The sequence below is a fragment of the Triticum aestivum genome, chromosome 5A, assembly GCF_018294505.1.
Source record: "Triticum aestivum cultivar Chinese Spring chromosome 5A, IWGSC CS RefSeq v2.1, whole genome shotgun sequence".
NCBI classification, from domain to species: domain Eukaryota; kingdom Viridiplantae; phylum Streptophyta; class Magnoliopsida; order Poales; family Poaceae; genus Triticum; species Triticum aestivum.
The window spans coordinates 113,025,735-113,050,081 of NC_057806.1; the positions used below are offsets into that span (position 1 = coordinate 113,025,735).

At 50.9% G+C, this 24,347-nt stretch overlaps 2 protein-coding genes across 3 annotated transcripts in view; both read right to left on the bottom strand.

Moving 5' to 3' along the window:
* Positions 1 to 234: 234 nt before the first annotated feature.
* Positions 235 to 4,748, bottom strand: LOC123102540 (probable boron transporter 2). The gene is made up of 12 exons (XM_044523929.1): positions 4,282 to 4,748; positions 4,103 to 4,185; positions 3,771 to 3,963; positions 3,521 to 3,659; positions 2,842 to 3,007; positions 2,522 to 2,688; positions 2,252 to 2,425; positions 2,071 to 2,166; positions 1,849 to 1,986; positions 1,428 to 1,747; positions 957 to 1,224; positions 235 to 816 (listed from the first exon to the last, which is right to left on the bottom strand). Exons 1-12 carry the CDS (start codon positions 4,383 to 4,385, stop codon positions 526 to 528), a joined length of 2,139 nt encoding a protein of 712 aa, XP_044379864.1. The 5' UTR covers positions 4,386 to 4,748; the 3' UTR covers positions 235 to 525.
* Positions 4,749 to 6,466: 1,718 nt separating this feature from the next.
* Positions 6,467 to 24,347, bottom strand: part of LOC123102541 (glutathione S-transferase T3) — a 28,377-nt gene continuing 10,496 nt past the window's right edge. The window contains exon 4 of one of the 2 annotated variants that reach the window (XR_006449028.1): positions 6,467 to 6,558. The gene's annotated coding sequence lies outside the window, so the exon portion shown is untranslated. Of the gene's footprint in view, positions 6,563 to 24,347 lie in introns of both variants that reach the window. The other variant, XR_006449029.1, reaches the window with a different exon arrangement.

A 24,347-nucleotide genomic window follows, 5' to 3' on the forward strand; every position in this document is an offset into this window, starting at 1 on the left:
ATCTGTTAGATCAGAAATATTTCTTGTTAAAGACTTGAGCCTGTCATTGTAAACCATTTTAACCAACAACAAAATGTGCAGTACTCAGAAGGGAATAGGCCCAGTTAAGTATCATATTCAACTGGTAACAGTACACGCTCAACTTAAGCTCAAGAAAGGTGCAAGCAGAAATGATGCTCATCACTCACCAATTTGGTGCAAAAATCAAAGAATAATATGAACAGTTTGCAGTAATATAGAAAAGTGAGACTGAAAAAAGTTTCAAAGTTGATGCTATAATAGTCTTCTACTCATTCAGAGATTACACATACGGTGCTCCCTTAGATCAGGAGGCTACAGATAGATACACATTAGCCTATTTTCATACTTCATCAGTAGGCATCATATAGGGGCCTCATACTTCATCACTGGCCATCATATAGTGGCATCATACCGTGCATAAGTAGACATCTCATACTAGCACTGATGCTTAAATTATCGATATAATTTACTTCCAGTAGCTATGAGCGATGCAGCATTATTGCTTCACTTTGGTGTTGAGCCTTCACCCAGCTTGGATGGCCGGGCCTCACCCATCCGTGGACTGTCTCGCCCCCCTAGAGGGCTGCGTTCATGCCTCAGCTCGTTGACGCGAGGGCTGTAGGCCTTCTCAGACATACAAGGGCTGCGGATGCCTTTCAGTTCCGTGACAGGAGTGCCACCTGAACTGGTGATCTTCGGACTATTCAGGCGCTTGATCTCACCGCGGCTTCTTGTGACCATGTCGTCAAGGATCTCTGCGCTTTGGGTGCGTCCCAGTGCCACATCAATATCTTGCTGAAAGTTTTACACCATTCAGTGTCAAGCTAGTGTAACAGGATTAAAATTCTTCTAGCCGCCATCAGCTAAACGTTAGAAAATGGCATGATGACAAACATGGCTGCCTGTCAGGACAGATCAAGAGTTTATGGACTCACCGCAGCAAGGTTGAACGGTATAGCCGGTGACTCCTCATACTCCGCTGCGTCCAGGTCATTGAGATGTGCACCTTTGAAGAGCTTTGGGAGGATGTACTGCCTGACTGGAACCAGGAGCATGATCATGAGGGGGAAGAGAACCCCAGCTATTGGGATCCATGTGATCCCAAAGCAAACAAGCAGATATGTGGTCTGGAAGAGTGTGAACATGGCTATCGTCTTGAATGGCACAGTCTCGACAAATGTTGTATGGTACTCTTCCAGCACCCTGCAAAGATTGGTAAATGGTAAGCATTTAAGTCTCACACGGGGGCTGCTGATGACTAGACTACAAACAATTTTACATATTTTATATAATGATATGATTTATTGTTTCCACCAGATTACACATCTGTGAATACACATATGTGCAGTAGAATGTTCAGATTTCCTGACTTCAGAGTTCAGAGTAATGAAACTAGTGAAACTTACTTGTATCTTCTGCTGGGAGCAGTGAAGAGCAGCAATATTCTTTCCCAGAACTGATTACCAGGCAAGCTCTCAATCGCCATGAACGCAAAATACCCCCACAGAACTGCTGTAGGGATCTTCTTCAGTAAGGGCATGGCGGCCACGCAGCCCCCAACCATCACAGCCTGTAGAAAGTTGCTCAACCTTTGCTCCTTGACCTCCATAGGCAGCAGATCATCAATCTCTTTTTCTATGTCAAAGATTGTCTCATCAACCGGTGCATCGAAGTTACCCATGCTTGATGCTAACTGGACAGTGGAGTCCTTGAGCTCGTTTAAGCCCTACATTTTGTGAAAATGGCATTGCAATATCAGATGCATGTACTAGACTGTTTTTATATACGATACTGCGATCAATTAATTTCAATCAGATCTGTGCGTACTTTGACGGTCTGTTGTTGGTGGATCAGCGGTGTCTGAATCTGATGATAAGCATCCTGCATGTTGTTGTACAGTTGGCTCAAGCTCGCGTTCTGGCGCATGCTTTGCCGTGCCGTGGCCACTAGTCGGTTACGGAGTATCTGTGGAGAAATGTTTTGTCATTTGAATGGAAGTGTCAAGTATTGATCAAACATCAGAAGTTCAGAACATTCCTCCTATCCTACCTGATGCTTTAGAGTAGCCAAGCTCTTTGTATGCATCGGCGACTGTGGAATGACGCCATTGGATGGAGGGATACCAATCAGGCCACACATCAACGTCTGTTCAAGAAATTACATTGAAATAAGATAAAACATATACCGAATGTTGAAGTTACTAGCCAGAGTTATACTCATCTGGACATACCAGGAAGCCTAGGAGAAGCAAATCATAGTGGAAAGATGGAGGCTTCCTCAAATTAAACTCCGCCTGCTGAGCAAGCTGGGATGCCACGCTGTGGTCGAAGTAGTACAGGACAGCAATCATTGTTGCAGGCATGAAGGCACCAATGATGTACATGACTGGCACTTGGAGCATGTCCTGCTCAATGGTATTGGAAACGTTTGATGAGCTCTGATGGCTCACATGAAGAAACTTGAATGTTTCAGAAGTCTGGTTGAGTTTATGTAGTAGTACCTTGATGACTGTCCAGTTGTCATATGCACCAGGGGACCATGGATTAGGGCTGAAGAGGCGCCGCGGGATCCCTTTCGGCACACTGTCATGTGGTATGTAGGAAACTCCTGTCCACACCAGCACCATCAGTGGAACACCGTAGTCGGCGATGAAGCCACGCAGCCAACCTAGGTACGGTAAAAGCATCACAAGGAATACAGAGTTGGGTTAACTGAAGCGCGTAACAATGGTAGGAAGCAAAGAAAGTGGAGGAGATCTGAGGCAAGCAAATTCTCATAGCATCTGCCGCAGGACCAGCTACAATTTACAGATAGATATACCTGCTCCATAGCGCCAGGATCGCGCTTTCCTGCTCCGCAGCGCGGTGAGCAAAAGGCCAAATGACAACACGATGGCGAACATTCCGTTGGCAAACCTCCATGATGGAACAAACTGTAGTGCTTTTATGTTCTCCCTCTCAGGAATGCGGAACTCGTCAACAAGTCCCTGCAACCAACCCAGGTATGTGAGCTAGAGTACACATGGAACGTCTATTAAATACAGAGAGTTCAGTTTGCACATTCATCTCAGATAAACATTTTTATGTTCTGTTACTGACCATTTATGTCAAACAAACATTTTTTATTTGAACACTTCCACTGTTTAGAATTTAGGCCAAAGCATATTCGAGATTTAGGACAAGGAAACATTTGGTTGGAGCAATGGCCAAACAGCAGAATCACTGAATGTGCAGTTTTGGGACATCCCCATTAGCCTCCATGTGCTTTTCAGCTTCTGCACATGTCATTAGGCTTTCCCACTAGTTGGCAGATAGAGCTTGACTAGAGTAGTGAACAACTCTTAGAAGGGTACTTTGTGTTCTGCACCAGGTTCATACCACATTCACCTCAAAGAAAACGAACCAACATCAACAGAATGTCTTGATAACTTTCTGCATCATCACATGATGTCAAGGCCAAATAAGCAAGGACACCACAAGAGGCCCTGGTGTGTACCTACCTTGATAGCTTGCTGCATGAAGAGCATTGCGATGAGGAGCCCGAACAGCTCACCGGCGATGCGGGTGAACCGGTTTATGATGGAGCACGCGCCCAGTACCGCCAGCAAGAACAGCAAGAGGGCAGTCCACACACAGACCCTGCATACACACATCCATGGCTTCAAAACCTTATTTTTTTTTTGAAAAAAACTGCAATTGGACCAACCGACAACAGTAATCATCTGCATCAATGCAACAGGGATGACTTACCAACCGGCCCAGGCGAGGAAGAGGTTGGGACCGAGGTCGGCCCTGTCCTTGGCGAAGCTGAACATGAAGGTATACATTATGACGGTCGGCTCTGCCACGCCCAGGATCAGCAGGGGCTGCCCTCCCACAATGGAGTGGATTATGCCACACAGGGCGGTGGATGCCAATGTCTGCACTGCCGTGAGGACCCCATCTGCACCAAACCATTAGAGCCCCCTTAGTAAGCAAGCAAGCTTCTCTGGTCACTCACTCAAATGCACTGAAAGTCTGAAACTAACAACAAAACAGAACTCAAAACACAAAGGAAACAGAAGATTTGGCTCCTCCATTACCGGTGCTCCTCTCCAATTGCTCCCCGAACGATATCACGGGTATCGCGGACGCGAAGAAGATGTAGGTGGTCGGCGCCAGGATCCTGAAACACACACGGGACGCGGCAGCTTCATCATTCCAAGATCTTGTGCCAGCAACACAATGCTAGTAGAGGAGAACAAGGCAGATGCGCCCGTACCTGATACCGGCGCTGAAGCCTCCCGTCCAGTCCTGCTTGTAGCAGGTGAGCCGCCCGCGGACGTCGTTCTTGATGCCTCGGAGGGGCACGAAGCTCTCCTCCATTTCCTCGGAAACACCAAGGAGTCGGAGAGCGTACTCAGAGACCCAGATTACGCTTTGCAGCAGACCGGACCGGGAGAAACGCTACGAGCTCTCGAGCTCGCTCTGCATTTAGCACGGATCCATGGAGGAAGCTACGGGGGCCAAGGGCGGCTAAAAGTTGAAGAAAAGCGTAGGTAGCAGAGGGAGCAGCACTGGTGAGCGAGGGAGGGCGGGATTTGAGGAGGAGAAGCTCTCGGAAGGTACTGGAGCTGTGAGATAGAGGACGGCTATATAGACAGACGGGCCAGTGGAGAGTCAGCAGGCAACACTGTCTGTGGTACTAAACCAATTTCCTGTCACAAAGGGAGATTACCGACGGGATCAGGGGAAAAGATATGTTAGGGCAAGATAGTTGTGGCTTTGCGTGGCTGATGGTAGTCCTAAATCCTATCCTGTCCTGTCCTCTCCTCTTGACGGTAGAGCCTGACTGCTACTCCCTCTGATTAGATTGCAAATGTGATTCGTTTTCAGGACTTGTGTTGGTCAAATATTCTTGAGTTTGACTACCACCATGGGAAAGATGTTACTAAGACGATAAAATGAAATTGATATTGCCAGAAATATTTATGACATGTGCTCTCGGTGGGTCACATTTATATTCACTGGCACTGGAAGGCCAGTGAGTGCCAGTCCAGCTCTAGCTGTCCGTCTGGCCGAGGGGAAGGCGCCAAGCAGCTTCCTCTAATCAATTAATAATTATTTTTCTAGGTTTTCATTATTTCTGTTAAGTTGATCCTTATATGTAGTATAACTGCCTGAGAAATGAGAACACAACGGAAACCGCTGCAAACTAGTATGAAGCTTTTCAAGAAATGCTAATCAGTGTGAAGCTGTAGCTTTCAGCAGTGGCCCTTTTCACCTCTTTTTATCTCATAAGTTATTGCTTTTCATTTTCTTATCTGTAGAAAAGCCGAAAGTGCTATTGTGAGCTCGAGCTCACAGGCACCCTTGCTACAGTACAAACAAAAAAATATTTAAAAAAAGTTCAAAAAATCTGAATTTTTTTGGCAACAAACATGACATATTTTTCACATGCGTCAAATTTTCATGACAAAATGACATTCATGCAGGTCTCAGCAAAAAAAACAAAATCGATGCTCCAAAATGCTTCCAAAAACAGTTTTTTTGGAGCATGATTTTGTTTTTTTTTGCTGACACCTCCACAAATGTCATTTCATCACGAAAATTGGCACGCATGTAGAAAAAACATCAAAGTTTCTTGACAAAAAAATTCAGATTTTTTGAATTTTTTTACTATTTTTTCGGATTTTACTGTTCATCCGGGATCACTGGTGCCCGGGATCAATTCCTCCGCGTCCTATTTCTAATACGTAAGATTAATTGACACTTGACCAAGGGACAAAGCCAACAATTCTCAAGCATAGCTGCCAGTTTATATGCATCATAAAGATAAACACATGGTTCCTTAACTGTCCGCTGTTAGGTAGAAGCGAGGCCTCTCCGCGAATAAACGGACGGGTTCAACAACCTAGCTCAGTTCTCATAGTTTACAACCGTAACTGTGAACTGTAATTAATTTATGGAAGCAGCAGGCCAACAGCTGTTCTGTAAGTGCAACAAATCCCGGGCGCTAAATATTTTACATACTCGTCCGTAAAATATAATAGATCATTGAAGGAGTATTACATTACAGCACAGTGTGAGTTACGACCATGTGACCCCACCATCCAGAACTCAACAAATACAAAATGGGGACTAGTATGATTGTACTAATATTATTCTGAACCTACAATCAACTAACTTGATCAGTCACAAACCACAACCACTTCGCCTCAGCATGTGCACATGCATTATTTTACTTCAAAACATCAGTACTTGCAGTTAATAAGAAACGGCGTGCATAAGCTCCTAGAAACCAGCATCCTGTTCATGTCCACGGAATCTTCCATTAAGAAATCAGGCTCTGAGGAGCATTGAAAACTGAAGTTTGCTTCTGGCGTAGATCAAAACGTTGACCTTAGCTTTGTCCCAGCATGCATGATTGTCTCTGGAGAAACATTAACAAAGCTACAAGCTCTTGCTCTGGCTTCCGTGTGGAGTTATCTGAAGAATATTTGTCTTGTCGATGAATTTATTATCTTCAGATAACACGGAGAGACAGGTACCTTTTTACCTAGCTTGAAAAACAAGGTCAGGGCAAGCGGTTCTGATGGGCTAATCTGGTACTTTGTGCTAGATCAAATATACTGTATATGAATGTGCTTAATTGGTAAATAAATAAACTTGTTTAGCGTCAGTGCTTTACTTTCTCTCTGATGCTGACAATGGAGAGTAACATCTACTATACACATGATGGTTTCTGGGCATGCATGTGGTGTCAAGCTCTGGATCCTGCACCTGCACTTTAGCGTGAGCTAACTAACTGCCCATCCATCAACCGACACATTTTAGGGTTTGTGCAAGCATGTTGGCCTTTTATGATAATAAAAGCTTTTAGTACTTAAAATAAAATTTATGATGAAAAGGCTAACTGCCTGCACTACCATCTGCATACCAAAGGTTAAATAGGTTGGTGTGTAGTATAGCTCCTTGCTTCATCTCATCCCTCCTAAGAATGTTCAACTCTCCTTAACTTGGTTGAAAGATCAACCCTAAACAATATGCATATAAATAAGAGAGCACTTTGACAGGCTACTCCTGCACACTTGCAATGGTGCTTTTATTTGGTACTCTTTTTTTAACCGAGATCTTCAGTTAAACTATATTTCTATGGACTTGAAAAAAGCGAGTGATGCTAGCTTGCACTGACATGAAAAGAACTGCAGTAAGAAACTATATTTTTTTTGTTAATAGTTAGGTCATTGGACATGACTTAGCATGACAGATATGCCAACTTTGTTCTCATGCACTTTCGCCAAAATTTGCATGCTTGACATCTAAGAATATTTCAAAAAATTCGCAATTTCAACAAAAACGTGGTAATTTCAATTATGCATTTCTCTATTCAGGAAATTTTAGAGAGCCGGAACCTACTAGTTGCAATTAAACTTCCCTAATTTTGACCGGATATGTACTAAAAATGTTTATATTGCTCATGTGGATATAAATTTATTTGTTTTTCCATGGAAAGTATTCTCACAATATAACTCACATATTAAATAACTTTTAATAAGATCTTATAGAAAGTAACACTAAAAGTTGCACGTTGGAAATGTGCCGATGTCATCATGTATTCGAGAAGTTATCAAGTGTAGTACCACTGCTATTAACATTTGATCAAAGCAAAGCTAGATGTTTCCATTGTGATGTAAGGGGGGAGGGCTGAATTTTTCTTCCCGAGAAAGGAAAGATACACATAGCCAAGAGAGAAATATGTCATTCAATGTTCCTTGCATTCTTCCAATTTTTACCTAACTTCCTGCTGTTACTATCTCACTTTGTGTACCGTTTGTCCAATCATAATCATCATACACTTTCTTTTTTTGAGGGGAGGATATACACTTACATGCTATAGAAATATCATGGCCTGGATAGATAGACCATTCCGTTATTGTATCACCCACTCTATTTTTCTGGCAAACGTTTTATCGGCACGTGCTGGCATTTTGATGCTGAATAAGTGCTTATCAGAATGAAGTGCAAGACTCCAAGCTCCACTGATGCAGAACTAGTTTCCAGGATTCATATATAGTCCAGTATCAGTATGCTTCTATTATGGTTCCTCTCATTAAGATCCACATGCGTTGCATTATGCCGTGAAAAGTAACACTCAAAGTTGCACACACCACACATCTGCAAGAGCCTCCGCGGTCAGATCCGGCCGGATCTAGCCCTCCCCCACGACCTCCTCGCCCTGAATAAAGCAAAACTAGATGTTTCCATTGTTGTGATGTAAGTAAGGGCTAAATTTTCTTCCCGGGAAAAGGGAAGGTGCACACACAATTGTCAGAGATAGCCGAGAGAGAAATAGGCCATTCAATGCTCCTTGCATTCTTCCAATTTTTACCTAACTTCCTGTTGTTAAATCATAACCATAATTGTAGATCTATATATGAGCCCTACTGATAGTAGATGTGTGCCTCCGTGATCTCCACGAGGCGCCTAACCAGGGGATAGTAGGATATACACTTACCTGCTAGAAATATCATGGCCTAGATGCATGAATAGATAAACCATTCCATTATTGTACCAGCTACTCTATTTTTCTGGCAAACGTTTTATCAGCATGTGCTGGCATTTTGATGTTGAACAAGTAGTTATCAGAGCGAAGTGCTAGACTCCAAAGCTGCACTGATGCAGAGCTAGTTTTCCAGGATTCGTATATAGTCCAGTATGCTTCTATTTTGGTTCCCCTCATTAAGATCCACATGCGTTGCATTGTGCCGTGAAAATGCATGTTGTGCACAGTTTTCTTCACACGGAAAGAAATATTGCCAAGAAAGGTTCCTGGATCTTGGTGTACTATGCATGCCAAGTTAATATTGGCCTATTGTCGTCAGGGAAGAGGTGCAATCATGGATGATTATGGGCATGTTGATCACACCAAGTTGTATGCTCTGTTTTCCCAATGATTACTGATTTCTGTCATGTTATCATATTGAAGGTTAGCCCAAGAAATTAAGAAAATAGCAGTGCAATATTCGACAGTTTCAGTTTTCTAGTACTCTCAACTCCACTATGATAACGTTTACTATGATTACAAGGCTGAGAAACTTTTGAATTTGTAGATTTAAGTTTGCCTGATGATGATTGACCTCTCAACTCACTATGACATTATCTATACTGGAAATTTGTCCTAGAAACTGAGGAGACGGCATTATTAGTATTTTGTGGCCTGTCTTTTCGACCTTTTGATCCGGTAAGATCATATGTGCAGCGGTAATTGGCGAGCTTTCGGTGAGCACAAACATAGCAGCCTGACGAAAATATCTCTGAGAAGGAGTGCAAATCAGAAACTACGCTTAAGTATTCCTTTCACGGCAAAGGAAGCAGAAATATCTTGTTTTCTCGGTTGCAACCTCTACAAGAAGAAGATATGGTGATTTATTTGGATGTGACTTGTCTGAACTTTCTGATAATAGTTTTGAAACCAATAAAGCAAGGGTCTTTACAAGCATGGGCTGGTTCATGGCATCAGCTGTAAAGTAACCACATAAGTTCAGTATAAAATGATAGGTTTTGCCTTTTCCCTCGTTGTTTGATAATGTAAAAGGAAGTCTGCTCAAATTAGGTCTAGTGGATTTGACATTAGGAACTTCTTCTGCATCAAAATGTCACAAAAAGAATAGAATACTCTAATATTTGTCAGTTAATCATATGAATTGTAAATATTTTGTAAGACAAATAATCATCAGCATGACCATCACTTTTGTGAAGGAACCATCATGGACATCCTAGTATGGATCAAATCAAGATTCAGAAAATATGCTGGCTAGTGGCCTGGATGTCAGCAACCACCAAGTCACCAACTGGTTTTCCTTTCATTCAGCCTGACCGCCTACCGAAGCAAAATCAAACAACCCTTTTTTCTGTAAGATAAATTTAGCATAACATGGCAGCTTAATAAACAAACTGATCCTGGTTTGTACCCTATCTCACTTCGGAAAGATGACACAAATATTTCTTTAGTATACTTTCCTCTTAACTATCTAGAGAATGGCTAGGTGGTACTCAATATAATATCTGAGATGCAATGACTCCTGAAAAGGTGAAAGCTAACCAGGCAGATCTCAGATTGGTTCGACGCAAAGCATGCGTAGATTTATTTACCTAACTGTGGCAGCTGGATTGCAACTTATTTTGTAATATAATTTAAGCCAAGCTCATTAAGAAGCTTCTTGCTAGATCAATGCATGCATCGTTATTCACCGGATCGACAACGTAGCATTGTAGAAATACAATAAATCATTGTTAAAAAAAGTACAATAAATCTAAGATGCTCTTTGTAAACTAAAGAACGTCAAAGTCATGACAGATCACCTAAGCCTCCTTTCCAATCCTATGAATGAACAAAACAGTATACTAGTAAATTTTATAGGCCGGGATATGCATCGGTATGCGCAGGATCGACAGCATAGCACTGTACTACAAGTACAATAAATCTAAGATACTGTTTGTAAACTAAAGAACATCAATGCCATGATCGATCACCGAAGCCTCCTTTCCAATCCTATGAACAAAATAATATACTAGTAAATTTTATTGGTTTGGTTCTGCATTGTTATTCACCGGATCGACAATGTCATGATCGATCACCAAAGCCTGTGGATTCCGTTAGCGGTCCTTGCTATCTCTTGGCAGGAGCGACACTCGACAGCCCGGCGCGAGCGGGCTATCTCAACGGCGAGTCAGCCCTTTTCAAAGATGGCTCGGTGTCCAGTACTTTCTCATGGTGGCACGGCTCCGTTCCTCTTGAGTAGTTATGGATGTAGTTTGTTAGGGGTGGCCACTCCTGTTTTTATGCTTGGTGTTAGGTTAGTGGCACTTGTGCCACTCGCCCGGTGTTGTTTTATTTTCTTTCGACCTGTTTATATGAGAGTTTTCTCATCACTTTGTATCGGTTTGGCTGTTTGTGCCTTTATCTATATAGAGGAGGCGAAAACCTGTTTCATGAGCGATGCATACGCTGGGTTTTTTCCCCTCCTTTTCGGAAAAAATGATGAGATCACCTAAGCCTCCTTCCATTCTTATGCAGGATAATATAATAACAGTTTTATTGGTTGGAGTCCAATCAAATGAAGCTTGATCAGAGCATTGACCGTTCCACACATCACCATTTCTCTGAAAAGTTATGTTTACGACAATTTTCAGTTAACCGTCCAGATAATATGTTGCACCGTCTTGCTGACACAGTGTCTACTTTGAAGTATATTTTTCCATGACAGTGCAGGACGGAGTGAAAGATCGAGATGGAAAGACAAGGGCCTGGGCGCGATGACGGGCTCTGGCGACTTGGGCGCCTCCGCCGCCCCGCTGGTCGTCTCGTCCGCCGAGCCTCCCTCGCCGCCGGTGTCCCCCTCCGCCACCCCCGCCGCTTCCCCCTCCCCGCCGGCCCCTCCCCTCCCGTCCCCTGGACTTCCCGGCAGGGTGATTTGGGCGGACCTGGAGGAGGACGCCGACCAGGCCGCGGGCCGGCCGGTGGAGTGCCGCGACCGCGTCCCCCCGCCCGCCTCGGCTCGCCCTGCGCCCCCCGCTCCGTCGGCGGCCTTACTCCCGGGGGTGGGAGTTCGGCTGCCCGGGCGTGTGCTCGCCCCCCCTCCCCCCCCGCCGGTTGTCGCGCGCCTCGTCGGTAACCGCGGGGAAAGGCCCGGCCTTTGGGGCTGGGGCTGGCCGCCGCCGCCGGCGCTCCTCCGGCTGGGGTGTGGCCGGCCGGGCGGAACTCGGCTCTGCCCTGGCCTCCTGGAAGGGCTTCGGCTGGCCCGCCCCGGTTCGGCCGGTCGCCCCGCCGCCGTCATCGGCCGCCGGCGTCCCGCTGCTGTCCCAACGTGCGCCTTTCCAACCCTTCATCGCCTTCTTCGGCTCATCGCGGGTCTGTTGCACCCCGTCCCCCCCGCCTAGCTGTCCCTCGCCTGCCGGGCCGGCCGTCCGCCGTGTCCTCCTCGCCGGGGGCGGCGGCTGGAACCCTAGCCGGTGGAGCGGGTCCAGTCCCTGGGCTGGGCCTTGCCGTGTCGGGCCCCGGGTGCCAGCTGGGCCTGCTCCCCACCCCCCGGGTGGCCGGCCCATCTGGGCGGCCTGGGATCTGCGGGCCGGCCCAGCCTCCGGGCGGCGGCCCAACGGCTTCGGCCCTCGCCCCTGCTGGCTGCCCCACGGCCTCGGCCCAGATACCCCCCGCTCGGGGTAGAATCTGGCTCCCGAAAGGGTTTCCACTTTAGCCTTCTCTCCCTCCCACTGCCCCGATCCTGCTCCCTCCTTTCCCCGATCCCGTCGGCGGCGGCTCCCCCCCCCCTGCGACGCCGCCGTCCCTCCCCATGACCCGCTCTTGGGGTGACGGCTCGGGGCACCCCAAGCGGCCCCTGGAGGACCCTCGTCCGTCGGGGCGCGCCTCGCCGGAGGGCCAGCGGCGCGAAGCCGACCTCCGCCGCCAGCTGGCCAACCGCGATGGCCGCGACGCGCACCGTTCCCCGCCGCGTGACCTCCGCCGTTCCCCCTCTCGTGACGCTCGGCGGTCTCCGCCCCGTGATTCTCGGTGCTCGCCGCCCCGCCATGACCGTTGCTCGCCTGGCCGCGCGGAGGGCCGCTTCCCGGTGCGGGTCGACAGCCGGCTCTCCCCCGGGATAGCCGTCGTGACCGGCCCCGCTCCCTCTCTCCCGCGCGTCGACATGGGCGGTCCTCGTCGCCCCCTCGGGTCGCGCGCTCTGACGCCGCGGCCACCCGCCGGTACCAGCCCCCCAAGACCCAGCCGAGCCATCCTCCGGGCAATGGTGGCCCCGGAGCCCGCGGCCGCCAAGGCGCCAAGAAGAAGAATAAGAGGGGCGTCGCCCGAACCCCCTCCACCACGGCTCAGGCTCCCGCGTCCTCGGCCGCGCCCAACTCCGGTCTCCCTCGCGACCCTCCTCCGTGCTTCAACTGTGGTGTTGTCGGCCACTACCAGGTTGAGTGCCCCAACCCATCGACGTGCTACCTCTGCAAGGAGTCGGGCCATCCCGCGGCTCTCTGCCCGGACCGGCCGATGACGGAGGAGCTCATGATGTACGGCCACGGCATCGAGGGCCTCAGATTCTTCCACATCGAGGTGGAGGATGTCCCCCCTCCGTCTCCGTCGCTCCTTGCTGTCGTGACCATCGTGGGGGCCGGGGTCGCTTCGCCAGAGATGATCAAGGCAGAGCTTAACCACCTCTGCCGTCGCGTCTGGGACTCGCAGGTGACTCTGACCTTGGATAGCTCCTTCACCGTGGTCTTCCCCGACGCTCTCAGCCTGGGCCTCTGCACCCGTAGCGACGACATCACCCTCGCCCTCAAAAAACTCGTCGTCAACATCTCTGAGCCCCTGTTGGACCCCAAGGCGGTTGTCGTGCTGGACACTGCTTGGATCCTCATAGCGGGCCTTCCCGACATCGCCCGCTATGAGAAGGTGATTCGAAGCATGTCCAAGCTCCTGGGCAAGGTTGTGGTGGTGGATGAGCTCTCCCTCCGCAAGGAGGAGGACGTTCGTGTCAAGGTCAAGTGCTTGGACTCCTCCACCCCTCGTGCCACCATTCGAGTGTTCTTCAACGACCAGGGATTCGACCTCAAGATCTACCCCGAGCCTCCCAACCACGTCGGCTGCCCTCAACACCTCGCTGATCGCCACTTTGGTGGGGGCGGCGCGGACCCTCGCGACGACTCCCACTACCGCCGCCCGCGCCCCTCCCACCACGAGGATTCGGAGGACAACGACGAGCGCTCTGGCCGCAGCTGCTCCCCCTCTCAGGACCCCTCCCCATCTCCGGGGCGTGGGGGCGCGGGTGCAGGCCGGTCGCGTGGGTTGGTCCTCTCCTCCGAGGTCGCCCCCGCCATGCTGCCTGTCTTCTCTCTCTCCTCTTCGGCTGAGCTCAGCGACATCTCCAGCGTCAGCCTCCTCGTCCTCCCGACATCTTCGCCGCGCTCGCCGTGTGTTCTTCCCATGGTGGCCACGGCCCCCTCGTCTCCGGCCTCGACTTCTTTGCTGGTTCCGGCCTCGCCGACGTCGGTGCCTCCCCCCTCGGACCCCCCAATGGACTCCCCTGGGGCGGATGCGCCGCCGCATCCCGCCTCCCGCCGGCTCCCTCCCCGGCCCTGGTTGATGACGCGCCGGCCCCGGACCCGCCCTCTCCTCAGGCGGAGTCTGGTGCCCGCTGATCCCTCCGGCGCCTGCTTCCCCGACTCGTCTATTGCTGGTGGCCTCCGAGGAGGTGGTCTCCCCCGTCGCCTCCCACCCGCCTCGGTCGGTGTCCTACGTCCGTCGGGCTCGGGCCTTGAGGGAGTCCTGGATTAGGGGGTATACGGACAGCCGGATTATATCCTTTTGCCGGACTGTTGGACTATGAAGATACAAGATTGAAGACTTCGTCCTATGTCCGGATAGGACTCTACTTGGCGTAGAAGGCAAGGTAGGCAATACGGATATGTATATCTCCTCCTTTGTAACCGACCTTGTGTAACCCTAGCCCCCTCTGGTGTCTATATAAACCGGAGGGTTTTAGTCCGTAGGACAACAGACAATCATACCATAGGCTAGCTTCTAGGGTTTAGTCTCTCCGATCTCGTGGTAGATCAACTCTTGTAATACTCATATCATCAAGAATAAATCAAGCAGGACGTAGGGTTTTACCTCCATCAAGAGGGCCCGAACCTGGGTAAAACATCCTGTCCCCTGCCTCCTGTTACCATCCGCCTTAGACGCACAGTTCGGGACCCCCTACCCGAGATCTACCGGTTTTGACACCGACATTGGTGCTTTCATTGAGAGTTCCTCTATGTCGTTGCCGTTAGGCTTGATGGCTCCTACTATCATCGATAGCGAAGCAGTCCAGGATGAGACTTTTCTCCCCGGATAGATCTTCGTGTTCGGCGGCTTCGCACTACGGGCCAACTCGCTTGGCCATCTGGAGCAGATCGAAAGTTACGTCCCTGGCCACCAGGTCAGGTTTGGAAGATATTTTTTAGCACTCGCCCTTCGGCGACATACTGAACTCATTAAGGTCTCTCTCCTTGTCAGGAGGATCCTGACCGAACTATGTCCGGCAGGATTGGGATGCGGATGATGAAGAAATTCGCCGCCCACCCACCACCCACTTAGTAACCACTGTCGACGACTTAACCGACATGCTCGACTTCGACTCCGAAGACATCGACGGTATGGACGACGATGCAGGAGACGAAGAGGAACCACTGCCCACAGGGCACTGGACAGCCACCTCATCATACGATATATACATGGTGGACACACCCAAAGAAGGCAATGGCGACGAGACAACGAAGGATGACCCCTCCAAGAAGCAACCCAAGCGCCAGCGTCAGCGGCGCCGCTCTAAGTCCCGCGAAGACAAAAGTGGTGATACCGGCACCGGAGATAATAGCACTCCGGACAGTGCCGAAGACAACAACAATCCCCTCCAGCAAGATTTAGAGCAGGAGGATGGAGGAGCCAGCCCTCCTGAGAGAGCGGCAGATGGAGAGGCGGAGGATGATAATTACATGCCTCCCTCCGAAGACGAGGCAAGCCTCAACGATGACGAATTCTTCGTGCCAGAGGATCCCGTCGAACAAGAGCGCTTCAAGTGCCGGCTTATAGCCACGACAAATAGCCTTAAGAAAAAGCAGCAGCAGCTTCAAGCTGATCAAGATTTGCTAGCTGACAAATGGACTGAAGTCTTGGCGGCCGAGGAATATAAACTCGAACGCCCCTCCAAGAGTTACCCAAAGTGCAGGTTGCTACCCCGACTGGAGGAGGAATCACCGAAACCTACATCCCCGGCGTATGACGCGGCTGATTGGCCACCTTGTGGCCGCGACAGAGAGGCATTCCAGCCAAAAGCTCAGCACGCACCCCGATGCCATTCAAATAAAAAGGCATGGGGAAATACGCCAGACCTGCGAGACGTATTGGAGGACAAAGCAAAACATGCAAGATCGATCTACGGATCACGAGGGTGCGCCACTATGCGAGACGAAAATTGTCACGCCAGATACAGTAAAAGTAAGTCCGGTCGGGCCGAACATAGCGGGCAAGACTCATTCGAGCCACGTCGCGACATAGCCCAGTACAGAGGCGCCGTACACCCCCTATGCTTCACAGATGAAGTAATGGATCATCAAATCCCAGAGGGTTTCAAACCCGTAAATATAGAATCATACGACGGCACAACAGATCTTGCGGTATGGATCGAGGATTTCCTCCTGCATATCCACATGGCCCGCGGTGATGATCTACACGCCATTAAATACCTTCCACTCAAGCTCAAAGGACCAGCTCGGCATTGGCTCAATAGCTTGCCAGCAGAGTCCATTGGCTGTTGGGAGGATTTGGAAGCCGCATTCCTCGACAACTTCCAGGGCACTTACGTGCAACCACCAGATGCCGATGACTTGAGCCACATAATTCAGCAGCCAGAAGAATCGGCCAGGCAATTCTGGACATGGTTCCTAACAAAGAAAAATCAAAATCGTCGACTGTCCGGATGCAGAGGCCCTAGCAGCTTTTAAGCACAACATCCGCGACGAGTGGCTCGCTCGGCACCTTGGCCAGGAAAAGCCGAAATCTATGGCAGCCCTCACGACACTCATGACCCGCTTTTGTGCAGGAGAAGACAGCTGGCTGGCTCGCAGCAATAACATATCAAAGAACCATGGTACTTCGGATACCAAGGATGGCAATGGCAGGTCACGTCGCAACAAACATAAGCGCCGCATTAACAGTGACAATACCGAGGATACGACACTCAATGCCGGATTCAAAGGCTCTAAACCCGGTCAGCGGAAAAAGCCATTCAAAAGAAGCACTCTGGGCCCGTCCAGTTTGGACCGTATACTCGATCGCTCGTGCCAAATACACGGCACCGCCGACAAGCCAACCAACCACACCAACAGGGATTGTTGGGTGTTCAAGTAGGCCGGCAAGATAAATGCCGAAAACAAAGATAAGGGGTCACATAGCGATGACGAGGAGGAGCCCCGGTAGCCGAACACCGGAGGACATAAGAGGTTCCCCCCACAAGTGCGGACGGTGACCATGATATACGCAACCCACATCCCCAAGAGGGAGCGGAAGCGTGCGCTCAGGGACGTATATGCGTTGGAGACAGTCGCCCCAAAGTTCAACCCATGGTCTTCCTGTCCGATCACCTTCGACCGCAGGGACCACCCCACTAGTATCCGTCATGGCGGATTCGACGCATTAGTCCTAGACCCAATCATTGATGGATTTCACCTCATCGAGTCCTTATGGATGGCGGCAGCAGCTTGAACCTGCTTTATCAGGACACAGTGCGCAAAATGGGATAGACCCCTCAAGGATCAAACCCACACAAACGACCTTTAAAGGTGTCATACCAGGTGTAGAGGCCCATTGCACAGGCTCAGTAACACTGGAAGTGGTCTTCGAATCCCCGGATAACTTCCGAAGCGAAGAGTTAATCTTCGACATAGTCCCGTTCCGCAGTGGCTACCATGCACTGCTCGGGCGAACCGCATTTGCGAGATTCAATGCGGTACCGCATTATGCATATCTCAAGCTCAAGATGCCAAGACCTCGGGGGGTCATCACAGTCAATGGAAACACAGAGCGCTCTCTCCGCACGGAGGAGCACACTGCGGCCCTCGCAACAGAAGCGCAAAGCAGCCTCTTAAGGCAATCCACTAGTTCGACGATTAAGGACCCGGACACCTTCAAGCGCGCCCGGAGTAATCGGCAACAGGACCGCCTGGCATGTTCCGAGATCGCATAGCAATGCAGCCCCCACCCCGGTCCCAGCCAAACGGCGAAATCCGTGCCACACATACATAATTACGCATTAAAAATACCATGGGCATAGGCGGGGAGGGGGGCACGACTGCGGCACGCTCCAAGTCGCGGCTTAAACCGCACTAGGGCTTCTTGCTTTGTTATTTTTCTCTTTCAGGACTTTAATCTCTGAAAACCCTGTCCGGCAGCATGATTGCCGAACACATGATGCATCAACCAAGGAGGCAGAAAGCTACGTCACACCACGGAACTCCCAGGTGGATTACGATAACGAGTGAAATATTTGCTTTAATACTATTCCTCAGCTTGCCCTTGGAAGGGACATGTCAAACAATCCTACTTTTTGCTTATCACACTAGTTGTATCATTCTGCTCTAACACACCTTTTTGAGTAAAACAATGCATAGCAGTAAGACTATTATTGCATTCTTCCTTTACATATATATGTTCATTCATGACATCTAGCACCCGTACACTCTGGTACGGCCAATACGCCAGGGGCTTAAGTATACCCCATAATGCGGCGTGAGAAGTCCGAACACTTTCGACAGTGCGGCACCCCGAACTTATAGCATTATATGCATCAGCTCCAAATCATGTCTTGGGTCAATAGTTGGGTTTGCTCGACTCCCATGTTTGGGTACCTTACGTTCTGCTATATCGGCTAAGGTAGCACTGGGAGAACTACTGCGATTGTGCCCCGGTTCTGCTGGGCTAAGCACCTCAGTAGAGAAAGCTAAAACTGACTGTCATGATAAGGCGAGAGACTGGTCGCTGTTCGAGAGGTTTCAAGTCCCTAAAGACTTATGCCGCTTAGAGCGAGGAGTCGGCCCTGTCCGGCTTAAGGCATGTATCGCGCCCCGAATTCGGCCTTCCGAATACTAGGGGCTTTGCCGAAATTGAAAATTATAGAATTCTATGGCTAAGTGAGAGTGATAACGCATTATAGTCTGATTGCCTTGTTCGTTGTGCCGAGCACCTCCCTCGAAGGACCCAACAATGGGAACAAGAGTGCTCAGGTTTATCCCGAACACCCCAGCACTCGTGGCGTGGGGGCAGAAGCCGACGACTAGCCATCTCTCAGATTTGATAAACAGCCGAACAGAAGGCAATATTTTAAATTCAAACAAGTGTTGCATAGCACATATGAACAAGTTTTCATAATACAGGATTACACGAGCAAGTTTACTCAAATATTACATCTTTCGTACACTCGTCCGCTATGAGACGGGCACCCTTCAGGACACCCTCATAGTACATCTCGGGGTGGCGATGCTCCTTGCCCTGCGGCGGCCCTTCCTTCACCAGCTTCACGGTGTCCATCTTGGCCCAGTGCACCTTCGCACGGGCGAAAGCCCGGCGTGCACCTTCGATGCAAACGGACCGCTTGATGACTTCTAGCCGTGGGCAGGCATCCACAAGATGCCTCACCAGGACGAAGTAGCTATTGGGAAGGGCGTCGCCAGGCCACATCCGAACTATAAAGCCCTTCATGGCCTGTTCGGCCGCCTTGTGCAGCTTGACCAGTTGCTTCAGCTGGTCGCTCAGAGGCATCGGGTATTCGGTCCCAGTATACTGAGACCAGAACAGCTTCTCCGTTGAGCTTCCTCCTCGGCCTGGTAAAACTGTGCAGCATCCGACACGCTGCGGGGCAAATCTGCGAATGTTCCTGGAGAGCTCCAGATTCGGGTAAGTAACAAGTAATTTACTTTCACATGCTTGCTTTGCATATAGAATGCCTTACCCACCGATATCTTCTTCATCGCATCAATCTCCTGGAGGGCCTTTTGGGCTTCGGCCTTGGCACTCTTTGCACTCTCAAGGGCCGCGGCAAGCTCGGACTCTCGTGTCTTCAAGTCAAGCTCCAACGCCTCGTGCTTCGTCACGATAGCGTGGAGCTCTTGCTGCACCTCGCCCACCCGTGCCTCTTGTTTTTCCCGCTCGGTGCGCTCCTGGGCCGCTTTGTTTTTGGCCTTGGATCGCGCTTGCTTCAGGGTTGCCACTTCGGTCGTGGCCCCTAGCAAATCACAGATAATCCTGTCATTTTGCAATCGCATCCCTTTTATATATATATACATATCTATGTACTAGGTATTACTTACCTTTGTTCTCCTCGAGCTGCCTCTTGGCAAGGCCGAGCTCTTTCTTGGACCCTTCGAGGTCCTGCTTCAGTGCGGCGACCTCCGAAGTCAGTGCGACAGAGGCCAGCAGCGAAGCCTATGTATGCATATAGACATACTTATATTAGACTCCTGCGATATTGTTTGATCCTCTATTTGGCTTTTCTTTGTGAACACCGAACAAAGCATCAGAGACTACTGTCTATGTGGTAATATTTTTCCTATATTTCAAATACTTACCTCAAAGCCTGTTAGAAGGCTGGCACAGGCTTCAGTCAGTCCGCTCTTGATGGACTGAACCTTCTGGATCACCGCACTCATAATAGTGCGGTGCTCTTCGTCGATGGAAGCGCTGCGAAGCGCTCCCAGCAGATTGCCCGGTGCCCCTGGATGGGCAGAGATCACCGGCACAGGCGTCTTGCTCCTTTTGGAAGGAGGCCGCCTGCCCGAGTCCGGAACCACTGGAGGTTCCGGCGCGGTGTTCGACTGAGGGTCGAACTCGAAGCCCTCGGGAGCCTTGCTCCCTTTGCTCCTGGAGTCCGGAAGGTCGCCTTGAGGCGCCTCCGGGATTGTCTCCCCTCGACCCGGTGCCTCTTGAGACAATACCTCGGCATTGTCCATAGGGCAAGGGGAGGTGGCGGTCGGAAGTGGATCGCTATCCATATCCGACGAGTCCAAGGAGCCGCCCGATGAAGATACGTCGATACGGGCTTGGGGTGGTCTGCATACACATATTCGGCGTTAGGGGAAGCAATGCGACAAAGGTATGCTATGAGTTACTCTGGTATCCGAATACTTACGACTTCGCCAGGGGCTTGGCCCTGAGTAGCCACTCGTCTTCGCCTTCAGCGGCGGTGGTGGAGTAGTCCGAAAGGAGGGTCCTCCCCTTCTTGGACCCTTCGGCCCCCCCGGTTGGGGCGGCCTTCCTTTTCTTGTCTCCCCCGACTGAAGGGGGAGCATCTTCATCTTCCTCCTCGTCTTCGGGGGAGGAGTGCGTCGCGGAGTTATCGGACGTTGAGTCCGATACCACCTGGCGCCGGGAACTCTTTTGGGTTCCCTTGGCCTTCTTGGTCTTCTCCGGCACGTTGTAAGGAGCCAGAGTCAGCATCTCCGTCAGGAGAGCGTCCGCAGTGTCTTCGGCAGAGGGGCCGGACAGTTAATCTGCCCCGATGTCTCCACCCAGTCCTGTCAAAGGCATGGAGTTCAGACCCCGCGCATGGTTAAGCTAGGGGAAATAAATATCCTACCGGATGTATAGAACTCACCGAATGCGCTAGGCGCTTCGCGCTTAGCCTGTGGTCCTCGGTGAGAGAGGGAGGGACCTCGGCACCCTTGAACAGCACCCTCCAGACGTCCTTGTGCGTCGTGTCGAAAAGCTCGCTCAGAGTCTGGTGCTGGGCCGGGTCGAACTCCCACAAGTTGAAATCCCGTTGTTGACACGGGAGGATCCGACGGAAGAGCATGACCTGGACTATGTTGACAAGTTTGAGCTTCTTGCTTGCCATATTCCGGATACATTTTTGGAATCCGTCCAGCTCTACCGATGAACCCCAGGATAGGCCCTTCTCTTTCCAGGAGGTGAGCCGCGTGGGGATTCCGGATCGAAACTCGGGGGCCGCCACCCAGTTGGTGTCGCGCGGCTTGGTGGTTTAGAACCACGCCGATTGCCACCCCTTTATGGTCTCCACGAAGGAGCCTTCAAGCCATATAACATTGGGCATCTTGCCCACCATGGATCCGCCGCATTCTGCTTGTTGGCCTCCCACCACCTTCGGCTTGATATTGAAGGTCTTTAACCACAGGCCGAAGTGGGGCCGGATGCGGAGGAAAGCCTCACACACGATGATGAACACCGAAATGTTGAGGATGAAGTTTGGGGCCAGATCATGGAAGTCCAGCCCGTAGTAGAACATGAGACCGCGGATGAATGGATGGAGGGGAAACCCCAGTCCGCGGAGGAAGTAGTGGAGTAAAACTACCCTCTCGTGAGGTTCCGGGGTAGGAAGGATCTGCGCCCCCAGGGCGGTCGAAACTACGCGCCCCCACTAGCCTGGTAAAACTCGCTTATCCTCCAAGCGTCGTAATTGATGGCGCGGCTGGGTTACCCACAACCGTATTGATGAGAATCCCGTAATAAGGGGGACACGATCTCTGCTTTGACAAGACGTGTCAGGAAACTGCCTCGCGTTATGTGCGGGGCTAGTTAAAGAAAAACGGTTCGAATAATCACCGAGCCATGGCATGATGTCATGTTGCCAAAACGTGTCAGCAGATTAGATTTGTGGAAATATTATTCTCTCTACGGTGGTATGTGGAACTTATTTTGCAGGGTCGGACACTATCCTTGTATTCAAATTTTTCCGTGTGTATTCGGAGGAGGAACCCGCCTTGCAATGCCGAAAACAACACTGCACGCCGGACTCATTGTCATTGAAGCCTGGTTCAGGGGCTACTGAGGGAGTCCTGGATTAGGGGTATCCGGACAACCGGATTATATCCTTTTGCCGGACTGTTGGACTATGAAGATACAAGATTGAAGACTTCGTCCCGTGTCCGGATAGGACTCTACTTGGCGTAGAAGGTGAGCTAGGCAATACGGATATGTATATCTCCTCCTTTGTAACCGACCTTGTGTAACCCTAGCCCCCTCCGGTGTCTATATAAACCGGAGGGTTTTAGTCCGTAGGACAACAGACAATCATACCATAGGCTAGCTTCTAGGGTTTAGCCTCTCTGATCTCATGGTAGATCAAATCTTGTAATACTCATATCATCAGGAATAAATCAAGCAGGACGTAGGGTTTTACCTCCATCAAGAGGGCCCGAACCTGGGTAAAACATCGTGTCCCCTGCCTCCTGTTACCATCCGCCTTAGACGCACAGTTCGGGACCCCCTACCCGAGATCCGCCGGTTTTGACACCGACAGGCCTCGTCGACCCCGGTGACGGCTTCCCGCCGCAGCGCCCGGCTCGACGCGGATTGCCCGGCCGGCCTCCCGGCGCCGTCCATCTCCGAGCGGGCTGAGATCCGGGCTGCGACCCGGAACCTCGAGACAGGTGCGACCGACATCCCTTCCAGTTCTTCAAGCTGCTCTTTTTCTGCTTTTGAAGCTGTCCCGCTCGGCCGCCTTGCCAAGGTGGCCCTAGACTCGGCCGTAGTTTTCCGGGGGGAGGTTGGCCCCCCTGGAGAAGATTGCGGCTATCCAGGCCCGCGAGATCCTTGACGGGAAACACGCCGAGACTCGGGCCCACCTCCTGCGCACCCCGGCACCCCAGCCCACCGGGACGCCGGCCGAGGAGATTCGTGGCCGCACTCGCTCCCGCACTGCCACTCTTTGAGCCCACAGTGCTTCCACCGTCCTGGGGTCAAGCAGCCCCTCAATGGCGGTTTAGATGCGCGCCCTTTTCTGGAACATTCACGGCTTCGGCCATGACGGCCGCCGCCGCCAGCTAGTTGAGTACATCCGGGACGAGCACATCGACATCATCGCCATCCAAGAAACCATGCGCACGGATTTCTGTCTCCCCGAGCTTGACAGCCTTAGCTCCCACCTATTCGCCTGGCATTGGCTCCCTTCTAGTGGGTACAATGGCCACTCGGGTGGCATCCTCTTAGGTGTTAAGGATGCCACCTTTGAGGTGGGAGGTATGGATCGGGGTGAATTCTTCGTTAGTATGGAGATCTTCGAGCATGCGCTCAACTTCAAATGGGAGGTCATCATCGTCTACGGACCGGCGGATCATAGCCGCTCCCCGACCTTCCTCGCGGAGCTGCAGCAGAAGATCTCCGCTTCCTCCCTACCTGTTGTGGTGGGTGGTGACTTTAACCTCATCCGCTCCCCGGATGAGAAGAACAATGACCGGGTTAATTGCCCCCGGATGCAGATGTTTAACGACTGCATCGTGGAGCTTGGCCTCCATGAGCTCGAGCGCACGGGGGCCCGGTTCACCTGGACTAACCGCTAGGCAAACCCGACACAGTCTGTCCTGGACCGCGTCTTAGTTTCCCCGGAATGGGAACTCAGATGCCCCTGGCCTCGGTTCAGGCTATTACCAGGATTGGCTCTGATCATGTCCCTCTCCTCCTCTCCTCTGCTAATGAACGCCCCCCTTTCCCCCCGGTTTCGGTTCGAGCTCTTCTGGCTCAACCAAGCCGGGTTCCGCGAGGCTGTTCGGCTAAGTGGACCGCCGCGCGCGACTCCCCCCACCGCGCCATGTCCGCGGTCGACTCCTGGCAGTTTTGCACCAAGCTAGCCCGCAAGTTTATGAAGGGCTGGGGCGCGAATCTCAGCTGTGATATCCGTGACCGCAAGAAGGCCCTCTTAAGCGCCATCCAGGCCCTGGACGCCCGTGCTGACTCGTCCGGGATCTCCCCGGATGAGTGGATGTTGAGATATGATCTCGAGGACCAGCTTTCGGCCA

Bases quoted from the DNA above. Each gene is read 5' to 3' on its own strand.
- LOC123102540 (XM_044523929.1), bottom strand. From the start codon at position 4,385: ATGGAGGAGAGCTTCGTGCCCCTCCGAGGCATCAAGAACGACGTCCGC. The intron at 3,008-3,520 runs GTAGGTACACAC...GGTTGGTTGCAG, and splicing joins TCATGCAGCAAGCTATCAAG to GGACTTGTTGACGAGTTCCG. The intron at 1,225-1,427 runs GTAAGTTTCACT...CAATCTTTGCAG, and splicing joins GCTCCCAGCAGAAGATACAA to GGTGCTGGAAGAGTACCATA.